The sequence below is a fragment of the Tachyglossus aculeatus genome, chromosome 3 (assembly GCF_015852505.1).
Source record: "Tachyglossus aculeatus isolate mTacAcu1 chromosome 3, mTacAcu1.pri, whole genome shotgun sequence".
In the NCBI taxonomy this organism is placed as follows: domain Eukaryota; kingdom Metazoa; phylum Chordata; class Mammalia; order Monotremata; family Tachyglossidae; genus Tachyglossus; species Tachyglossus aculeatus.
Window position 1 is genome coordinate 18,770,907 of NC_052068.1, and position 20,907 is coordinate 18,791,813.

Below are 20,907 nucleotides of genomic sequence, written 5' to 3' on the forward strand. Positions count from 1 at the left end.
CACCCCTGCGCTTAGTACAGTACGTGGCACATAATGCTTAACAAATACTGTCATTATTAATTCTTATTATGATTCTCTCTCAAGCGCTTAGGGTGATGCCCTCTGCACACCAACAGTGTGCGTCTAGAAAACTCCAAGAACTCTAGAAACTACCCAACGCCCACTGTTGGGTAGGGACTGTCTCTATATGTTGCCAACTTGTACTTCCCAAGCGCTTAGTACAGTGCTCTGCACACAGTAAGCGCTCAATAAATACGATTGATTGATTGATTAAATTCATTCATTCAGTCGTATTTATTGAGCACTTAACTGTGTGCAGAGCACTGTACTAAATAAATAGCAGCGACGGATCGATCGATTTGGCATCCCCCATATCTTTGATTTAGTACACGGGTACTCTATCCCAGCACATAGGACAGTGCTTGGCACGTAGAAAGTGCTTAAAAAATACCATCATCATTATTAATATTATGTTGGACCTCACAGTAAGTGCTTAATTAATACTATTGGGATAAAAGTCTCAGTGAAGTAAATCCGAGCAGATTAGTTTGGGTTTTTTTTTTTAATTCATAATGAAGTTTGTGAAAGAAGCTTTCTGTCAACTGTCAGAAGTTTTGCACGGGACCAAATTTACAAAGTCACCCCATTTTAAAAATCTCTCATCAGGCAGTATACTTACATATAATAAAACATCAGTATTCTAGAGTGCGGTCCCGACATAAATTGCTACTGTCCCAAAGTTAGTGGCTAGGGGGGAATACGTTTTAATTGTTCTACAAAATAACTGCATGCAAACTAAGCAGGGACCCTCAATTTCCACCCCAAATTTTCCCCTTTCTGTTTTTTATATAATTTTAAAAGATTTCCATTCATTTTACCCCCGAGAAAGTGTCCTTATTAGCATTGCGGCGTTATTGACATGGAAGCAGCGTGGTTTAGTGGATTGGACACAGGCATGGGAGTCTGAAGGACCTGGCTTGTTGGCCGTGTGGCCTTGGGCGAGTCACTTCACTTCTTTGTGCCACAATGACCTCATCTGTAAAATGGGAATTAAGACTCTGAGCCCCATGTTGGGGGCAGACTGTGTCCAACCTGATCGGCTTATATCTACCCTGGTTTAGTACAGTGCCTGGCCCGTAGTAAGTGCTTAACAGCTATCACATAAAACAAACAAACAAAAATATTTCGTGTTTGGGTATCAGCTGTCAGCTAATCCTTTGGTAAAAAATTAAAATATTGGTGAGTGCAAGTTTTTGTTATAGCCGTTATTTAACCTCAGCAAAGTACAGCGCCCTTCAGGCTTGTGAATTTTTGATGTTCTTAGATGTTTTTATAACAATACTAAAAAAGTAACATCAGAGTGTGCTTGATCTTCTTCTTCTTTCATCTGCCATTGATTTCCCCTTGCTGATGTTGTTTTTGTTTATTTTTAATTTAGTCTTCCTATGGACTTGGAATGAATGGAAATAACACAGCAACAGGAAAAAGAGTAGGTAAGCAATTGAAGAAAATTTGCGGTTTATCATCATAACAATCGTAAAATTCTCCAAAAGAAATTGGCCTTTTTTTGGTCATCGCTTGGGAGATGAAAAGCATGAAAGTTCTGTATAAAATATCAAACCCTGATATACTGAGAAGCAGCATGGCTAAAAGGAAAGAGCAAGGGCTTGGGACTCAGAGGATGTGGGTTCTAATCCCGGGCCCGCCACTTGTCTGCTGTGTGACCTTGGGCAAAGCAGCGTGGCTCAGTGGAAAGAGCACGGGCTTTGGAGTCAGAGGTCATGGGTTCGAATCCCGACTCCGCCACATGTCTGCTGTGTGACCTTGGGCAAGTCACATTACTTCTCTGAGCCTCAGTTACCTCATCTGTAAAATGGGGATTAAGACTGTGAACCCCACATGGGACAACCTGATCACTTTGTATCCTCCCCAGCGCTTAGAACATAGTAAGCACTTAACAAATGCCAACATTATTATTATTATTATTAACTTCTCTGTGCCTCAATCCCCTCATCTGTAAAATGGGGATTAAAAACTGTGAGCCCCACAAGGGACAACCTGATTACCTTGTATCTACCCCAGTGCTTAAGAACAGTGCTTGCCGCATAGTAAGCGCTTAACAAATGCCATCATCATTATTATTATTGTTATCTTAATGAACCTGTGTCCTTCGCTATATCTAAGAACTTTTGGAAATGATCAAAGGTAGAAAAGAAATAAATAAGGAGACCACAGTATCCAACTTCCATGGGAATTCAATTTACCACTTGACGGAGTATGTCTGTAGAATCGTGAGACTGGTTGTTCAGAATTGAAATGAAATTTGAAATATTTCCACAGAAGTACTACCACATTAAATTCGAATAAAGGGTCTACGTAAGGCTGTAAGCTCGTGAGGGCACGGAACGAGTCTCCCTAGTCTGTTGTAGACGTGAAGATGATGATGGTGATGGTATTTATCAAGCGCTTACAATGTGCCAGGCACCATACTTAGTGCTGGGGTAAATACAAGCAGATCAGGTTGGACACAGTCCCGGGCTCACAGTCTCAATCCTCATTTTCCAGATGAGGTAACTGAGGCACGGAGATGTGAAGTGACTTGCCCAAGGTCACACAGCAGACGTAGGGCAGAGCCGGAATTAGAACCCAAGACCTTCTGAATGTTTGAAGCAGGACATGGACTGTTTCTGATCTGAATAATAGACTTTTAGACTGTGAGCCCAATGTTGGGTAGGGACTGTCTCTATATGTTGCCAATTTGTACTTCCCAAGCACTTAGTACAGTGCTCTGCACATAGTAAGCGCTCAATAAATACGATTGATGATGATGAATCCCAGGCCTCGATTCATTCATTCAATCGCATTTACTGAGCACTTACTGTGTGCAGAGCACTGTACTAAGCGCTTGGGAAGTCCAAGTTGGCAACGTATAGAGATGGTCCCTACCCAACAGTGGGCTCACAGTCTAGAAGGGCGATCTCGTGCCTTGTAATAATGTGTTGGGTCATGAACTTGGGAGGTAATGAGAACTTTAGGAAGGAGCGGGGCTCAGTGGAAAGAGCACAGGCTTGGGAGTCAGAGGTCATGGATTCTAATCCCATCTCCTACACTCGTCAGCTGTGTGACTTTGGGCAAGTCACTTCATTTCTCTGTGCCTCAGTTACCTCATCTGCAAAATGGGGATTAAGACCGTGAGCCCCATGTGGGACAACCTGACTACCTTGCATCCCCTCGAGCGCTCAGAACAGTGCTTGGCACATAGTAAGTGCCTAACAAATGCCATCATTCATTAATTAATCCCAGAAGAATCAATTAGCAGCATAGCCTCGTGGATAGAGTATCAGCGTGGGAGTCAGGCGTACCAGCATTCTAATCCTGGCTAATCTGCTGCGTGATCTTGGGCAAGTCATTTCACTTCTCTGTGTCTCAGTTACCTCATGTGTAAAGTGGGGATTAAGACTGTGACCCTGTGTCCAGCCTGATGACCCTGTACCTACCCCAGAGCTTAGTACAGTGCCCAGCACAAAGCAGACACTTAAAGGCCATAAAAAACTAAAGAGCTATAATGGTGTTTAATTATTTAAAATTTAATCTGATTAAATTTCTCAAGGGAAAGCTTGATTGTGTATGAAAGAAAAAGGTCTCACGAAGAACTCTTCTGGTAGATATTGGACCCGCTTATGATGATGATGGCATTTATTAAGCGCTTACTATGTGCAAAGCACTGTTCTAAGCACTGGGGTATACAAAGTGATGAGATTGTCCCACATGGGGCTCACAGTCTTCATCCCCATTTTACAGATGAGGGAAGTGAGGCACAGAGAAGTTAAGTGACTTGCCCAAAGTCACACAGCTGACAAGTGGCAGAGCTGGGATTTGAACTCATGACCTCTGACTCCAAAGCCCGGGCTCTTTCCCACTGAGCAACGCTTAGTTCTCTTTTCATCAGTGACCCAATTAGTAGTAAGGGTGGGAAAATGACCGCAATACTGGAGTACCGTGTCACCCATTAGATTTTAAATGCTCCACAAGGACAAGGAACATGTCTTCTTCATTCAATCGAATTTATTGAGCACTTACTATGTGCAGAGCACTGGACTAAGCTCTTGGGAAGTACAGATCGGCAACAAGTAGAGACGGTCCCTACCCAACAGCGGGCTCACAGTCTAGAAGAGGGAGACAGACAACAAAACAAAACAAGTAGACAGGTGTCAATACCATCAGAATAAATAGAATTATAGCTATATACACATCATTAATAAAATGGAGTAATAAATATGTACTGTGGGGAGGGGATGGGGGTAGGGCAGAGGGAGGTAGGGGAGGTGATGAGGGGGAGGAGGAGAGGAAAAAGTGGGGGGCTCAGTCTGGGAAGACTTCCTGGAGGAGGTGAGCTCTCAGTAGGGCTTTGAAGGGAGGAAGAGAGTTAGCTTGGCGGATGTGCGGAGGGAGGGCATTAGAGGCCAGAGGTGGGATGTGGGCCAGGGATCGATGGCGGGACAGGCGAGAATGAGGCCCAGTGAGGAGGTTAGCGGCGGCAGAGGAGTGGAGGGTGCGGGCTGGGATGGAGAAGGAGAGAAGGGAGGGGAGGTAGGAGGGGGCGAGGGGATGGACAGCCTTGAAGCAGAGAGTGAGGAGTTTTTGCTTGATTCATAGGTTGACAGGCAACCACTGGAGATTTTTGAGGAGGGGAGCGACATACCCAGAGTGTTTCTGTACAAAGCTAATCCGAGCAGCAGAGTGAAGTATAGACTGAAGCGGGGAGAGACAGGAGGATGGGAGATCAGAGAGGAGGCTGATACAGTAATCCAGTCGGGATAGGATGAGAGATTGAACCAGCAAGGTAGCAATTTGAACGGAGAGGAAAGGGCGGGTCTTGGTGATGTTGTGGAGGTGAGACTGGAAGGTTTTGGTGATGGATTGGATGTGTGGGGTGAATGAGAGAGCAGAGTCGAGGATGACACCCAGGTTGTGGGCTTGTGAGACGGGAAGGATGGTAGTGCCATCCATAGTGTTGACGTCTCTGTTGACGGCACTACCATCCTTCCCGTCTCACAAGCCCGCAACCTTGGTGTCATCCTCGACTCCGCTCTCTCATTCACCCCTCACATCCAAGCCGTGACCAAAACCTGCCGGTCTCAGCTCCACAACATTGCCAAGATCCGCCCTTTCCTCTCCATCCAAACCGCTACCCTGCTCATTCAAGCTCTCATCCTATCCCGTCTGGACTACTGCATCAGCCTTCTCTCTGATCTCCCATCCTTGTGTCTCTCTCCACTTCAATCCATACTTCATGCTGCTGCCCGGATTATCTTTGTCCAGAAACGCTCTGGGCATATCACTCCCCTCCTCAAAAATCTCCAGTGGCTACCAATCAATCTGCGCATCAGGCAGAAACTCCTCACCCTGGGCTTCAAGGCTGTCCATCACCTCGCCCCCTCCTACCTCACCTCCCTTCTCTCCTTCTCCAGCCCAGCCCGCACCCTCCGCTCCTCCACCGCTGATCTCCTCACCGTACCTCGCTCTCGCCTGTCCCGCCATCGACCCCCGGCCCACGTCATCCCCCGGGCCTAGAATGCCCTCCCTCTGCCCATCCGCCAAGCTAGCTCTCTTCCTCCCTTCAAGGCCCTGCTGAGAGCTCACCTCCTCCAGGAGGCCTTCCCAGACTGAGCCCCTTCCTTCCTCCTCGACCCCCTCCAGTCTGGCTTCCGTCCCCTTCATTCCACGGAAACTGCACTCTCAAAGGTCACCAATGACCTCCTGCTTGCCAAATCCAACGGCTCATACTCTGTCCTAATCCTCCTCGACCTCTCAGCTGCCTTTGACACTGTGGACCACCCCCTTCTCCTCAACACGTTATCTGACCTTGGCTTCACAGACTCCGTCCTCTCCTGGTTCTCCTCTTATCTCTCCGGTCGTTCTTTCTCAGTCTCTTTTGCAGGCTCCTCCTCCCCCTCCCATCCTCTTACTGTGGGAGTTCCCCAAGGTTCAGTGCTGGGTCCCCTTCTGTTCTCAATCTACACTCACTCCCTTGGTGACCTCATTCGGTCCCACGGCTTCAACTATCACCTCTACGCTGATGACACCCAGATCTACATCTCTGCCCCTGCTCTCTCCCCCTCCCTCCAGGCTCGCATCTCCTCCTGCCTTCAGGACATCTCCATCTGGATGTCCGCCCGCCACCTAAAGCTCAACATGTTGAAGACTGAGCTCCTTGTCTTCCCTCCCAAACCTTGTCCTCTCCCTGACTTTCCCATCTCTGTTGACGGCACTACCATCCTTCCCGTCTCACAAGCCCGCAACCTTGGTGTCATCCTCGACTCCGCTCTCTCGTTCACCCCTCACATCCAAGCCGTCACCAAAACCTGCCGGTCTCAGCTCCGCAACATTGCCAAGATCCGCCCTTTCCTCTCCATCCAAACTGCTACCCTGCTCATTCAAGCTCTCATCCTATCCCGTCTGGACTACTGCACTAGCCTTCTCTCTGATCTCCCATCCTCGTGTCTCTCTCCACTTCAATCCATACTTCATGCTGCTGCCCGGATTATCTTTGTCCAGAAACGCTCTGGACATATCACTCCCCTCCTCAAAAACCTCCAATGGCTACCGATCAATCTGCGCATCAGGCAGAAACTCCTCACCCTGGGCTTCAAGGCTGTCCGTCCATCCCCTCGCCCCCTCCTACCTCACCTCCCTTCTCTCCTTCTACTGCCCAGCCCGCACCCTCCGCTCCTCCACCACTAATCTCCTCACTGTACCTCGCTCTCGCCTGTCCCGCCATCGACCCCTGGCCCACGTCATCCCCCGGGCCTGGAATGCCCTCCCTCTGCCCATCCGCCGCGCTAGCTCTCTTCCTCCCTTCAAGGCCCTGCTGAGAGCTCACCTCCTCCAGGAGGCCTTCCCAGACTGAGCCCCTTCTTTCCTCTCCCCCTCGTCCCCCTCTCCATCCCCGTCTTACCTCCTTCCCTTCCCCACAGCACCTGTATATATGTATATATGGTTGTACATATTTATTACTCTATTTATTTATTTATTTATTTATTTTACTTGTACATTTCTATCCTACTTATTTTATTTTGTTGGTATGTTTGGTTCTGTTCTCTGTCTCCCCCTTTTAGACTGTGAGCCCACTATCGGGTAGGGGCTGTCTCTATGTGCTGCCAATTTGTACTTCCCAAGCGCTTAGTACAGTGCTCTGCACATAGTAAGCGCTCAATAAATACGATTGATTGATTGATTGATTGATTCCTCTCCCCCTCGTCCCCCTCTCCATCCCCCCATCTTACCTCCCTCCCTTCCCCACAGCACCTGTATATATGTATATATGTTTGTACATATTTTTTGACTCTATTTATTTATTTATTTATTTATTTGTTTATTTAATTTATTTGTACATATCTATTCTATTTATTTTATTTTGTTAGTATGTTTGGTCTCTGTCTCCCCCTTTTAGACTGTGAGCCCACTGTTGGGTAGGGACTGTCTCTATATGTTGCCAATTTGTACTTCCCAAGCGCTTAGTACAGTGCTCTGCACATAGTAAGCGCTCAATAAATGCGATTGATGATGATGATGATAGTGATGGGAAAGTCAGGGAGAGGCAGGGTTTAGGAGGGAAGATAAGGAGCTCAGTCTTGGACATGTTGAATTTTAAATGGCGGGCAGACATCCAGATGGAGATGTCCTGAAGGCAGGAGGAGATGCGAGCCTGGAGGGAGGGAGAGAGAGCAGGGGCGGAGATGTAGATTTGGGTGTCATCAGCGTAGAGATGATAGTTGAAGCCGTGGGAACGAATGAGTTCACCAAGGGAGTAAGTGTAGGTAGAGAGCAGAAGGCGACCAAGAACTGACCCTTGAGGAACCCCTACAGTAAGGGGATCCCTAATTGAACTCTCTCAAGCACTTAGTGTGTTGCTTTGCACCAAGTATGAGCTTTATTATTATGGTATTTGTTAAACGCTTACCATGTGCCAGGCACTGCTGTAAGCACTGGGGTAGATACAAGGTAAGCAGGTCAGACCTGTCGCCCATGGGGCTCACAGTCTAAGCAGGAGGGAGAACAAGTCTTGAATCCCCTTTTTTTCAATTGAGGAAACGTAGGCGCAGAGAAATGAAGTGACTTGCCCAAGATCACCAAGAAACCGATTGGCATGGTCAGGATTCGAACTCAAGTCCTCCGACTCCCAGGCCTGCCATCTTTCAGTAGGCCATGCTGCTTCTCAACAAATTGCATCAGTCGATTGATCAATCGCTTGAATTCCCTTGTCTCCATCTTCTTTTCTTTCCTCCTCCTTCTCTTTGTTTTCTAATAATAATAATAATAATGGCATTTATTAAGCGCTAACTATGTGCAAAGCACTGTTCTAAGCGCTGGGGAGGTTACAAGGTGATCAGGCTGCCCCACAGGGGGCTCCCAGGCTTAATCCCCATTTTACAGATGAGGGAACTGAGGCACAGGGAAGTTCAGTGACTTGCCCAAAGTCGTTAATATTATCGTTAACTATTAATAATAATAATTATGATGGTATTTATTAAGCGCTTATTATGTGCAAAGCACTGTTCCAAGCGCTGGGGAGGTTACATGGTGATCAGGTTGCCCCACAGGGGGCTCACAGTCTTATTCCCCATTTTACAGATGAGGAGCTGAGGCACATAGAAGTGAAGTGACTTGCCCAAAGTCACCCAGCTGACAACTGGAAGAGCCAGGGTTCGAACTCATGACCTCTGACTCCAAAGCCCGGGCTCTTTCCACTGAGCCACGCTGCTTCTCTACTGATCGCAACCCAGCTGTTCCCCAAGCAAATGTTTTCTCTACGTGCTAGACGCAGCTCATTGCCACAAAATTAGGGTGGTTCTTCGCACCACCATAAAGACCATAATAATGCAGGGTGGCTCAGTGAAAAGACCACGGGCTTTGGAGTCAGAGGTCATGGGCTCGAATCCCAACTAATAATAATAATAATAATAATAATAATAATAATAATAACCCTAATAATAGTACTAGCGTTTGGTAGACTGTGAGCCCGCTGTTGAGTAGGGACCGTCTCTATATGTTGCCAACTTGTACTTCCCAAGCGCTTAGTACAGTGCTCTGCACGCAGTAAGCACTCAATAAATACGATTGAATGAATGAATGAATGAACCAAGACGTTATGCTCGACTTTTCTCTCTCACTCAACCCACATATTCAATCTGTCACCAAATCCTGTTGGCTCAGCTTTTGTAACATTGCTGCCATCTGCCCTTTCCTCTCCTCCAAACTGCTACCACACTGATCCAAGCACTTATCCTAGCCCGCCTTGATTACTGTAGAAGCAGCATGGAGTAGTGGGTAGGCCACGGGCCTAGAATTCAGAGGACCTGGGTTCTAATTCCAGCTCCGCCACTTGTCTGCTGTGTGACCTTGGGCAAGTGACTTCACTTCTCTGGGCCGCAGTTATCTCATTTATAAAATGGAGATTAAGACTGTGAGCCCTGCATAGGACAGGGACAGTGTCTAACCTGATTTGCTTGTATCCACCTCAGTGCTTACTTAGTATATGCCTGGCACATAGTAAGCGCTTAATGCCATAATTATTACTATTATCAGTGTAATTCGATCTCGTCCATCTCACCGCCGACCCCTTGTCCCCGCCCTCCATCTGGCCTGGAATTCCCTCCCCCTCCCCTATCTGACAGACTATCGCTCTCCCTATCTCCAAAGCGTTATTCATTCATTCAATCGTATTTATTGAGCACTTACTGTGTGCAGAGCACTGTACTAGATGCTTGGGAAGTACAAGTTATTAAAAGCACATCTCCTCCAAGAGACGTTCGCCAACTAAGCCTTCATTTCCTCTTCTCCCACTCCCTTCTGTTTCCCCCTTGCTCTTGGATTTGTGCCCTTTATTCTCCCCACCCTCAGCCCCATAACATTTATGTACATATCTGTGATTGATTTATTTATATTAATGTCTGTCTCCCCTTCTAGAATGTAAGCTCCTTGTTCATTCATTCAGTCATATTTATTGAGCACTTACTGTGTGCCAGGCGCTTTGCACATAGTAAGAACTTAATTAATGTCATTATTATAATCACTAAACACTTGCTAGAGTACAATAGAACAACAAACATCAATCAATGTTGTATTTATTGAGCGCTTACTGTGTGCAGAGCACTGTACTAAGCGCCTGGGAAATACAAGTTGGCAACATATATGTCGGCAACATATGTTGGCAACATAAACAGATATATTCAGTGCCCAAAATGAGCTCACAATCCGGTGGGTGGGGAGGGAGACAGACATTAATATAAATAAATAAGTACTCTCCCAAGCGGTTAATTCAGTGCTCTGCACAGAGTAAGCATCCAGTAAATACCATTGATTGATTAATTGAAGTCTCATTGGGGTGCACTAAACGGGGAGAAGATGAGTGATGTTTCTCTCAGCTGGTGAATCCTGCAAAATAATAATGATAATAATAATGATGGCATTTATTAAGCGCTTACTCTGTGCAAAGCACTGTTTATTAATAATAATAATAATGATGATGGTATTTAAGTGCTTACTTTGTGCCAAACCCTGTTCCAGGCACTGGGATAGACACAAGGTAATCAGGTTGTCCCACCTGGGGCTCGCAGTCTTAATCATCATTTGACGCTTAGAACAGTGCCAGCGCTTAGAACAGTGCTTTGCACATAGTAAGCACTTAATAAATGCCATTATTCTACTTATTATTTCCAGCTGAAGAAACTGAGGCACAGAGAAGTTAAGTGGCCTGCCCAAGGTCACACAGCTGACAAGTGGCGGAACTGGGATTAGAACCCAGGTCCTCTGACTTCCAAGCCCAGGCTTTTTCCACTAAGCCACGCTGCATCTCTAAGCGGCACTTCAACTGGTCTCGATCTAGAATTTAGATTGACCCTCTCCCCAAAGCCCCATGCTCTCCCTCTTTAAAGAAATTCACTTCTTTAATAATAATAATATTAATAATAATAATAATAATAACAATGTTGGTATTTGTTAAGCACTTGAACTTCTTTAATAATAGTAATATTAATAATAATAATAATAATAATGGTATTTGTTCAGCACTTGAACTTCTTTAATAATAATAATATTAATATTAATAATAATAATGTTGGTATTTGTTAAGCACTTGAACTTCTTTAATAATAATAATAATATTAATAATAATAATAATAATAATGTTGGTATTTGTTAAGCACTTACTATGTGCCAAGCACTGCTGTAAGCGTTGAGGGGGATACAAGGTAATCAAGGTTGTCCCATGTGGGGCTCACATTCTTCATCCCCATTTTACAGATGAGGGAACTGAGGCCCAGAGAAGTTAAATGACTTGCCCCAAGTCACACAGCTAAGTGGCAGAGCCAGGATTAGAACCCATGACCTCTGACTCCCAAGCCCGGGCTCTTTCCACTGAGCCACGCTGCTCCTTTAAAAAAAGTTCACTCTATTAATATCGTTTAAGCTGCACGTTAGTATCACTCACCATCATCATCATCAATCGTATTTATTGAGCGCTTACTGTGTGCAGAGCACTGTACTAAGCGCTTGGGAAGTACAAATTGGCAACATAGAGAGACGGTCCCTACCCAACAGTGGGCTCACGGTCTAAAAGGGGGAGACAGAGAACAAAACCAAACATACTAACAAAATAAAATAAATAGAATAGATATGTACAAGTAAAATAAATAAATAGAGTAATAGATATGTACAAACATATATACATATATACAGGTGCTGTGGGGAAATACAGGTGCTGTGGGGAAGCACCTGTAAGCTCACCACTTATGACTAAGGTGAGAAAAATGGGGAAATTGTTTGAACACGGCCACTTTCGTAAAAGGATGATAAATTTGCGACGTGTGTCGCCTCTGATCAGCAAATGATTAATCTCAACCGCGGGCTGCGACAAGCACAGCGGTGAGTGTGGGGAGACATTTGTGTGTAAACCAGCTGGATTTATAAGTTCCAGATGTGTGGAGTGGGACAGATGAACGGGGAGGTTGGGGAGGAACCTCGAGCCCGTCCGATCGGAGAAGATAAAACCTACTGTAGATCTGGAGGTTGGCCCGTCGGTCGTATTTACTGAGCGCCTACTTTGTACAGAGCACTGTGCTGAGCACTCGGAAGAGTACGATATAGCGAAAAACAAGCTGGAGGGAGAAACGGACATGACTAGAATGAAGAGCAGTTGTCTGTCTGATGTGAGGAGGGAGGGCATTCCAGGCCAGAGGGAGGATGTGGACGAGAGGTCACGGGTGAGACGGGCGAGATGGAGGAACAGTGAGAAGGTTAGCATTAGGGGAACAAAGGATGTGGGCTGGCTTGTAGGGAAGCAGTGTGGTTCAGTGGACAGAGCCCGGGCTCTGGAGTCGGAGGTTATGGGTTCAAATCCCGGCCCTGCCACTTGTCGGCTGTGTGACTTCGGGCAAGTCACTTCACTTCTCTGGGCCTCAGTTCCCTCATCTGGAAAATGGGGATTAAGACTGTGAGCCCCCCGTGGGGACGACCTGATCACGCTGTAAACTCCCCAGCGTTTAGAACAGTGCTTTGCACATAGTAAGCGCTTAATAAATATCTTTGTTAGTAGTAGGAGGAGGAGAGTAGCGAAGCGAGGTAGGAGGGGGCATGGTAATCAAGTGCCTTAAAGCCAATGGTGAGGAGTTTTTGCTTGATATATATATATATATATATATATATAGGTATGTGTATGTATAGAGCTGTAATTTTATTTATTTGTATTGATGTCTGTTTGTAAGCACTTAATAAATGCCTTTATTAGTAGTAGGAGGAGAGTAGCGAAGCGAGGTAGGAGGGGGCAAAGTAATCAAGTGCCTTAAAGCCAATGGTGAGGAGTTTTTCCTTGATATATATATATCTATATATCTATATCTATATAGATATCTATATAGATATATAGATATATGTATGTATAGAGCTGTAGTTTTTTTTATTTGTATTGATGTCTGTTTGTACTGATGTCTCTCTCCCCACCTCTAGACTGTGAGCTTATTGTGGGCAGGGACTGTCACTCTTTATTTTCAACTTGTACTTTCCAAGCGCTTAGTACAGTGTTCTGCACACAGTAAGCGCTCAATAAATACGATTGAATGAATGAATGAATGAAATAATACTGTGAGCCCTATGTGGGACAGAGACTGTATCCCACCCGATTTGCTTGTATCCACCCCAGTGCCCAGGACAGGGCCTGGCATCTTGTGGGCGGGGACTGTGTCTCCCAACTCTGTATTGTACTCTTCCAAGCACTTAGTACAGTGCTCTGCACACACTAAGCACTCTATAAATATGATTAATTTATTTGTTAAGTTCTTACTATGTGCTAAGCACTGTTATAATAATGGTGGTATTTGTTAAGCGCTTACTATGTGCAAAGCACCGTTTTAAGCGCTGGGGGGGATACAAGGTGATCAGGTTGTCCCACTTGGGGCTCACAGTCTTAATCCCCATTTTACAGATGAAGGAACTGAGGCACAGAGTAGTTAAGTGAAGTAGTTAGAGAAGCAGTGTGGCTCAGTGGAGAAGAGCACGGGCTTTGGAGTCAGAGGTCATGGGTTCAAACCCCGGCCCTGCCAATTGTCAGCTGTGTGACTTGGGGCAAGTCAGTTCACTTCTCTGTGCCTCAGTTCCCTCATCTCTAAAATGGGGATTGAGACTGCGAGCCCCACGTGGGACAACCTGATCACCTTGTAACCTCCCCAGCGCTTAGAACAGTGCTTTGCACGTAGTAAGCGCTTAATAAATGCCATCATCATTATTATTATTATTAAGTGGCTTGCCCAAGGTTACACAGCTGACAAGTGGCGGAGCTGGGATTCGAACCCATGACCTCGGACTCCCAAGCCCGCACTCTTTCCACTGGGCCACGCTGCTGGGGTAGACTGTGAGCCCATTATTGGGTAGGGACTGTCTCTATATGTTGCCGACTTGTACTTCCCAAGCGCTTAGTACAGTGCTCTGCACACAGTAAGCGCTCAATAAATACGATCGAATGAATAATTGATAATCAGAGCCGACACAGTCCCTGTCCCACATGGGCCTCGCCCCGGACTAAGCCCCACTTTTCCTCTGCTGTACCCCCCCATTGCCCCCACTCCCTCCCTCCCTCCCTACCCCCGTTCCCGCCGCACAGCCCTTGTGTGTATATATGTACATATTTATAATTCTATTTATTTTATTAATGATGTGTATATATCTATAATTCTATTTATTTATATTGATGCTACTGATGCCTGTTTACTTGCTTTGATGTCTGTCTCCCCCCTTCTAGACTGTGAGCCCGTTATGGGCAGGAGTTGCCTCTTTTTGTTGCCGAATTGTACTTTCCAGGCGCTCAGTACAGTGCCCTGCACACAGTAAGTGTTCAATAAATGCGATTGAATGAAGGAGTGAATAAGAGGGAGGGAGAAAACAGGCTTTTTGGGATATGAGTTCTTCTTTACTCTTGGTTATAACGTAGTTATAATATGAGCCCGCTGTTGGGTAGGGACCGTCTCTCGATGTTGCCAACTTGTACTTCCCAAGCGCTTAGTACGGTGCTCTGCACACAGTAAGCGCTCAATAAATACGATCGAATGAATGAATGAACCATTGAACCATCTTACCTCCTTCCCTTCTCCACAGCACCTGTATATATGTATATATGTTTGTACATATTTATTACTCTATTTATTCATTTATTTTACTTGTACATATCTATTCTATTTATTTTATTTTGTCAGTATGTTTGGTTTTGTTCTCTGTCTCCCCACTTCAAGACTGTGAGCTCATTGTTGGGTAGGGACTGTCTCTATATGTTGCCAATTTGTACTTCCCAAGCGCTTAGTACAGTGCTCTGCACATAGTAAGCGCTCAATAAATACGATTGATTGATTGTAGGAGCCCTTTAATCTCGAATGCAGTGTCTTTTGTAATGTCCTATCTCTCATCAGTCTCTGTTTCCTCCTGCAATTTAACGCCTCACACCTAAAACACCTCATCAGGCGGTAAGTAACAGTTCCACCGCTAACAATTTTCCTTTCAAAAAACAGCGTCAAAAATGTTTTTTAAGTTTGACGGCAAATCTTATGTAGTGGAATTTTCAGAAAGATTCCGTGGCTTGATTATTTCATAATCTGGCTGCTTCCTTGAATTTCATTTTTTTAGGGTATTCATTAAGTGCTTCCTATGTATCAAGCGCTGTTCTGAGCGCTGGGGCAGATAATAATAATAATAATAATAATAATAATAATAATAATAATGGCATTTATTAAGCGCTTACTATGAGCACAAGGCCATACACAGTCCCTGTCCCATGTGAGGCGTACAGTTGAATAGGAGACACAACTTGTATTGAATCCCCATTTTGGGGGAAGCAGATGGCTCAGTGGAAAGAGCACGGGCTTTGGAGTCAGAGGTCATGGGTTCAAATCCCGGCTCCGCCAATTGTCAGCTGTGTGACTTTGGGCAAGTCTCTTCACTTCTCTGTGCCTCAGTTACCTCATCTGTAAAATGGGGATTGACTGTGAGCCCCCCGTGGGACAACCTGATCACCTTGTAACCTCCCCAGCGCTAACAACAGTGCTTTGCACATAGTAAGTGCTTAATAAATGCCATTATTATTATTATTATTTCGCAGTTGACGAAACTGAGACGCAGAGAAGGTCAAGTGGCTTGCTCAAGGTCACACAGCAGGCTATTGGAGGAGCTGGGATTAGAAGCAGCGTGGCTCAGTGGAAAGAGCCCGGGCTTTGGAGTCAGAGGTCATGGGTTTGAATCCCAGCTCCGCCACCTGTCTGCTGTGTGACCTTGGGCAAGTCACTTAACTTCTCTGCGCCTCAGTTACCTCATCTGTAAAATGGGGATTAAGACTGTGAGCCCCATGTGGGACAACCTGATCACCTTGCATCCCCCCCAGCGCTTAGAACAGTGCTTTGCACATAGTAAGCGCTTAACAAATGCCATCATTATTATTATTATTATTAGTATTATTATTATTAGAACCCCAGTCCTCTGGCCCCCAGGCCTGTGCCCTGTCCGGTCCGCCATACTGCTTCCCGAGCTTCTAAGCATGAATTTCTATCTGTCCAAGTGCATGAAGGCCTCCTTCTGGAAAGTAGTATGGCCCAGTGGATAGAGCAGGAGCTTGGGAGTCCCAGGACCTAGGTTTTAATCCTGACTCTTCCACTTATCTGCTGTGTTTTCTTGGGCAAATCACTTAACTTTTCTGTGCCTCAGTTACCTCATCTGTAAAATGGGGGTTATCATGGTGAGCCCCATGTAGCACATGGACTGTGTCTAAGTAGATTATCTAGTATCTACACTAGTACTTAATACAATGCCTGTCTTATAGTAGTGTCATCATCATCATCATCAATCGTATTTATTGAGCGCTTACTGGTTGCAGAGCACTGTACTAAGCACTTGGGAAGTACAGGTTGGCAACATATAGAGACAGTCCCTACCCAACAGTGGGCTCGCAGTCTAAAAGGGGGAGACAGAGAACAAAACCAAACATACTAACAAAATAAGATAGATAGAATAGATATGTACAAGTAAAATAAATAGAGTAACAAATATGTACAAACATATATACATATATACAGGTGCTGTGGGGAAGGGAAGGAGGTAAGATGGGGGGGATGGAGAGGGGGATGAGGGGGAGAGGAAGGAAGGGGCTCAGTAGTATGACAGGCTACAGTAGTCATGTAGTAAGAGAAGCTGTGTGGCTCTGTGGAAAGAGCCCGGGCTTTGGAGTCGGAGGTCATGGGTTCAAATCCCGGCTCCGCCAATTGTCAGTTGTGTGACTCTGGGCAAGTCTCTTCACTTCTCTGGGCCTCAGTTGCCTCATCTGTAAAATGGGGATGAAGATTATGAACCCCCTGTGGGACAACCTGATCACCTTGTTACCATCTCAGCACTTAGAACAGTGCTTTGCACATGATAAGCGCTTGATAAATGCCATTAAAAAAAACATACACGAAAAACAAATACCATAAAATGCACTTGCTTTCTGCTTTTCATAGCTTCCTAGCAGCTACTTACTAGAAGCTTATTTGTTCTGACTCACCAGTATTTTTACTGCGTAGTGATTCATTCAATTCATTCAGTCTTGAGTGCTAAGAAGCAGCGTGGCTTAGTGGAAAGAGCCCGGGCTTGGGAGTCAGAGGTCATGGGTTCTAATCCCAGCTCCGCCACTGGTCTGCTGTGTGACATCGGGCAAGTCACTTCACTTCTCTGTGCCCCAGTTACCTCATCTGGAAAATGGAGGTTAAGACTGTGAGCCCCACATGGGACAACCTGATAACCTTGTATCTATCCCAGTGCTTAGAACAGTGGTTAGCACATAGCACTTAACAAATATCATCATTATTATCATTATTGTTATTACTGTGTGCAAAGCACTATACTAAGTGCTTGGGAGAGGACAATAGGACAATAAATAAACCTATTCCCTGCCCGTTGTTGGGTAGGGATCATCTCTATATGTTGCCAATTTGTACTTCCCGAGCGCTTAGAACAGTGCTTTGCACACAGTAAGCGCTCAATAAATATGACTGACTGAATGAATGAATAATTTCTTCACTAAACCATATTACGAGCATCTTCCTGAGTGTCCCTTGGAGACCACTGGGAAAAGTAGTGTGGCTCAATGGATGGAGCCCGGGCCTTGGAGTCAGAGGACCTGAGTTTTTTATCCCAGCTCCACCCACTTGTCTGCTGTGTGACCTTGGGTAAGTCACTTCACTTCTCTGTGCCTCAGTTACCTCATCTGTAAAGTGGGGATTAAGACTGTGAGCCCCTTGTGGGACATGGACTGTGTCCAACCTGATTTGTTGGTCTATGCCCCAGGGCTTAGAGAAGCAGTGTGGCTCAGTGGAAAGAGCCCGGGCTTTGGAGTCGGAGGGCATGGGTTCGAATCCCGGCACCACCAATTGTCAGCTGTGTGACTTTGGGCAAGTCACTTCACTTCTCTGGCCCTCAGTTCCCTCATCTGTAAAATGGGGATTAAGACTGTAAGCCCCCTGTGGGACAAGCTGATCACCTTGTAACCTCCCCAGCGCTTAGAACAGTGCTTTGCACATAGTAAGTGCTTAATAAATGCCATTATTATTATTATTATTATTATTATTATTATTGTTACAGTGCCTGCTACTTTGTAAGTGCTTTACAAATACCATTAAAAAATCCAAGATATATGCCCAAATTAAATGGAAGTTCCATTACCCCCAGAAGTCCTGATAGTTGGCCTGCTTAGTTTTGCTGCAGTGATGAATGAATGGATGATTAAGGGAGCGGCTCTGGACAGGTCACATCATCATCATCATCAATCGTATTTATTGAGCGCTTACTGTGTGCAGAGCGCTTGGGAAGTACAAGTCGGCAACATATAGAGACAGTCCCTACCCAACAGTGGGCTCACAGTCTAAAAGGGGGAGACAGAGAACAAAACCAAACATACTAACAAAATAAAATAAATAGAACAGATTGGTACAAGTAAAATAAATAAATAAATAAATAGAATAACAAATATGTACAAACATATGTACATATATATGTACATCAGCTCCCTGTTTGCAGAGTCAGGCGAGATGGACCGATTTCACACCTTCCCTAGCCAGAGCAGGCTTTCGTCTAATCATTAAGAGCATCATGGCTTAGGTCGCCAACGGACCAGCGAGCCAGTTGAGCTGGGATGGGCCTCAATCCTCGTGAAGGGTTCAGTCGAAAAGAACAGTGAACCGATGTGAGTGAGAAACATCGTACTCTCCCTGGCATTTTCAACCCTAATCCTAATAACAAACTTGGTGTTCGTTAGTGGATAAAGCCCGGGCCTGGGTGTCAGAAGGTCCTGGGGTCTAATCCCGGCTCCCCCACATGTCTGCTGTGCGTGACCTTGGGCAAGTCACATCACTTCTCCGGAACTCAGTTACCTCCTCCGCAAAATGGGGATTAAGACTGGGAGCTCCAATGTGGGACAGGGAACGTGTCCAATCAATCAATCAATCAATCAATCGTATTTATTGAGCGCTTACTGTGTGCAGAGCACTGTACTAAGTGCTTGGGAAGTACAAGTTGGCAACATATAGAGACAGTCCCTGCCCAACAGTGGGCTCACAGTCTAAAAGGGGGAGACAGAGAACAAAACCAAACATACTAACAAAATAAAATAAATAGAATAGATAGGTACAGGTAAAATAAATAAATAAACAGAGTAATAAATATGTACAAACATAGATACAGGTGCTGTGGGGAAGGGAAGGAGGTAAGATGGGGGGATGGAGAAGGGGACGAAGGGGAGAGGAAGGAAGGGGCTCAGTCTGGGAAGGCCTCCTGGAGGAGGTGAGCTCTCAGTAGGGCCTTGAAGGGCCTTGAAGTGTCCAACCCGATTAACTTGTATCTACCCCAGCGCTTAGAACAGTGCTTGGCAAAGACTAAGCACTTAATAAGTGCCATAATCATGAGTGCCACAAACTGTTCTAAGCACAGGGATAAGTAGAAGATTATCAGATCTGACGGTCCCTTTCCTGCATGAGGCTCCCAGCCCAGGGGGGAGGGAGGACTGGTGTTTAATCCTCATTTTACAGATGAGGAAACTGAGGTTCAGAGAAGTGAAGAGACTTGCCCGAGGTGGCACAGCAGGCATTAGAATCCAGGTCTTCCGACAACCAGTCCTGTGCACTAACCATTAGGATACAGAGCCTTAGAGTGAATCTTGGGCAATGGGTATTTTTGAGTGATGTTTCTCTAATGACTGTAAGGATGTTCATCATCAGCAACCATCAGTGGTATTTATTGAGCTCCTACTGTGTGTAGCACCTGTCAGGGTTGCACCTGGAGAGTTTCCAGTCCTCTACTAGTCTCGACTACGGGACGTAACTCAACAGCATAAGACAACAACAACAACTGTGTGTAGATTTCTATTCTAAATGCTTGGGAGAGTACAGTACAACACAGTTGGTAGACACAGTCCCTGGCCAGAGGGGAGAGAGTCACTAACATAAATAAATGACTTATGATATTCATTCAGTCGTATTTATGGAGTGCTTACTGTGTGCAGAGCACTGATATACAGTCTACATGAGGGTGGGGTGAATAGCAGGTGCCTAAAAGTCGTAGATCCAAATGCATAGATGAAGCAGAAGGGAGAGGGGGCTGGGCCTCTTGGAGGAGATTCATTCAGTCAGTCAGTCAGTCATAGTTATTGAACGCTTACTGTGTGCAGAACGCTGTACTAAGCCCTTGAAAAGTACAATTCAGCAACAGAGAGAGACAATCCCTACCCAACATCGGGCTCACAGTCTAGAAGGGGAAGACAGACAACAAAACCGGTAGACAGGCATCAACAGCATCAAAATAGATAAATAGAATTGTAGATCATTAATAAATAGAATAACAAATATGTGCATATACACACAAGTGCTGTGGGGTGGGGGGGGTAGAGCAGAGGGAGGGAGACGGGGCGATGGGGAGGGGAAGAGGAGCAGGGGAAAAGGGGGGCTCAGTCTGGGAAGGCCTCCTGGAGGAGGTGAGCTTTCAGTAGGGCTTTGAAGGGAAGAAGAGAGCTAGCTTGGCGGATGTGAGGAGGGAGGGCATTCCAGGCCAGAGGTAGGACGTGGGCCAGGGGTTGATGGCGGGACAGACAATCAATCAATCGTATTTATTGAGCGCTTACTGTGTGCAGAGCACTGTACTAAGCGCTTGGGAAGTACAAGTTGGCAACATAGAGAGACAGTCCCTACCCAACAGTGGGCTCAGAACGAGACCCAGTGAGTAGGTTAACGGCAGAGGAGTGAAGGGTGTGGGCTGGGATGGAGAAGGAGGGTAAGGAGGTGAGGTAAGAGGGGGTGAGGTGATGGACAGCTTTGAAGCTGAGAGTGAGGAGTTTTTGCTTCATGTGAAGGT

General features: G+C 45.6%; 1 protein-coding gene across 4 annotated transcripts in view; it reads left to right on the forward strand.

The window, feature by feature from the left end:
* Positions 1-20,907, forward strand: part of ZFAND4 (zinc finger AN1-type containing 4) — an 80,551-nt gene that overhangs the window by 51,327 nt on the left and 8,317 nt on the right. For 3 of the 4 annotated variants that reach the window (XM_038744210.1, XM_038744211.1, XM_038744213.1), the window contains one exon: positions 1,439-1,493. In XM_038744210.1, coding sequence (XP_038600138.1) covers positions 1,439-1,493 — 55 coding nt within the window. The remainder of the gene's footprint in view (positions 1-1,438; positions 1,494-20,907) is intronic. The other variant, XM_038744212.1, reaches the window with a different exon arrangement.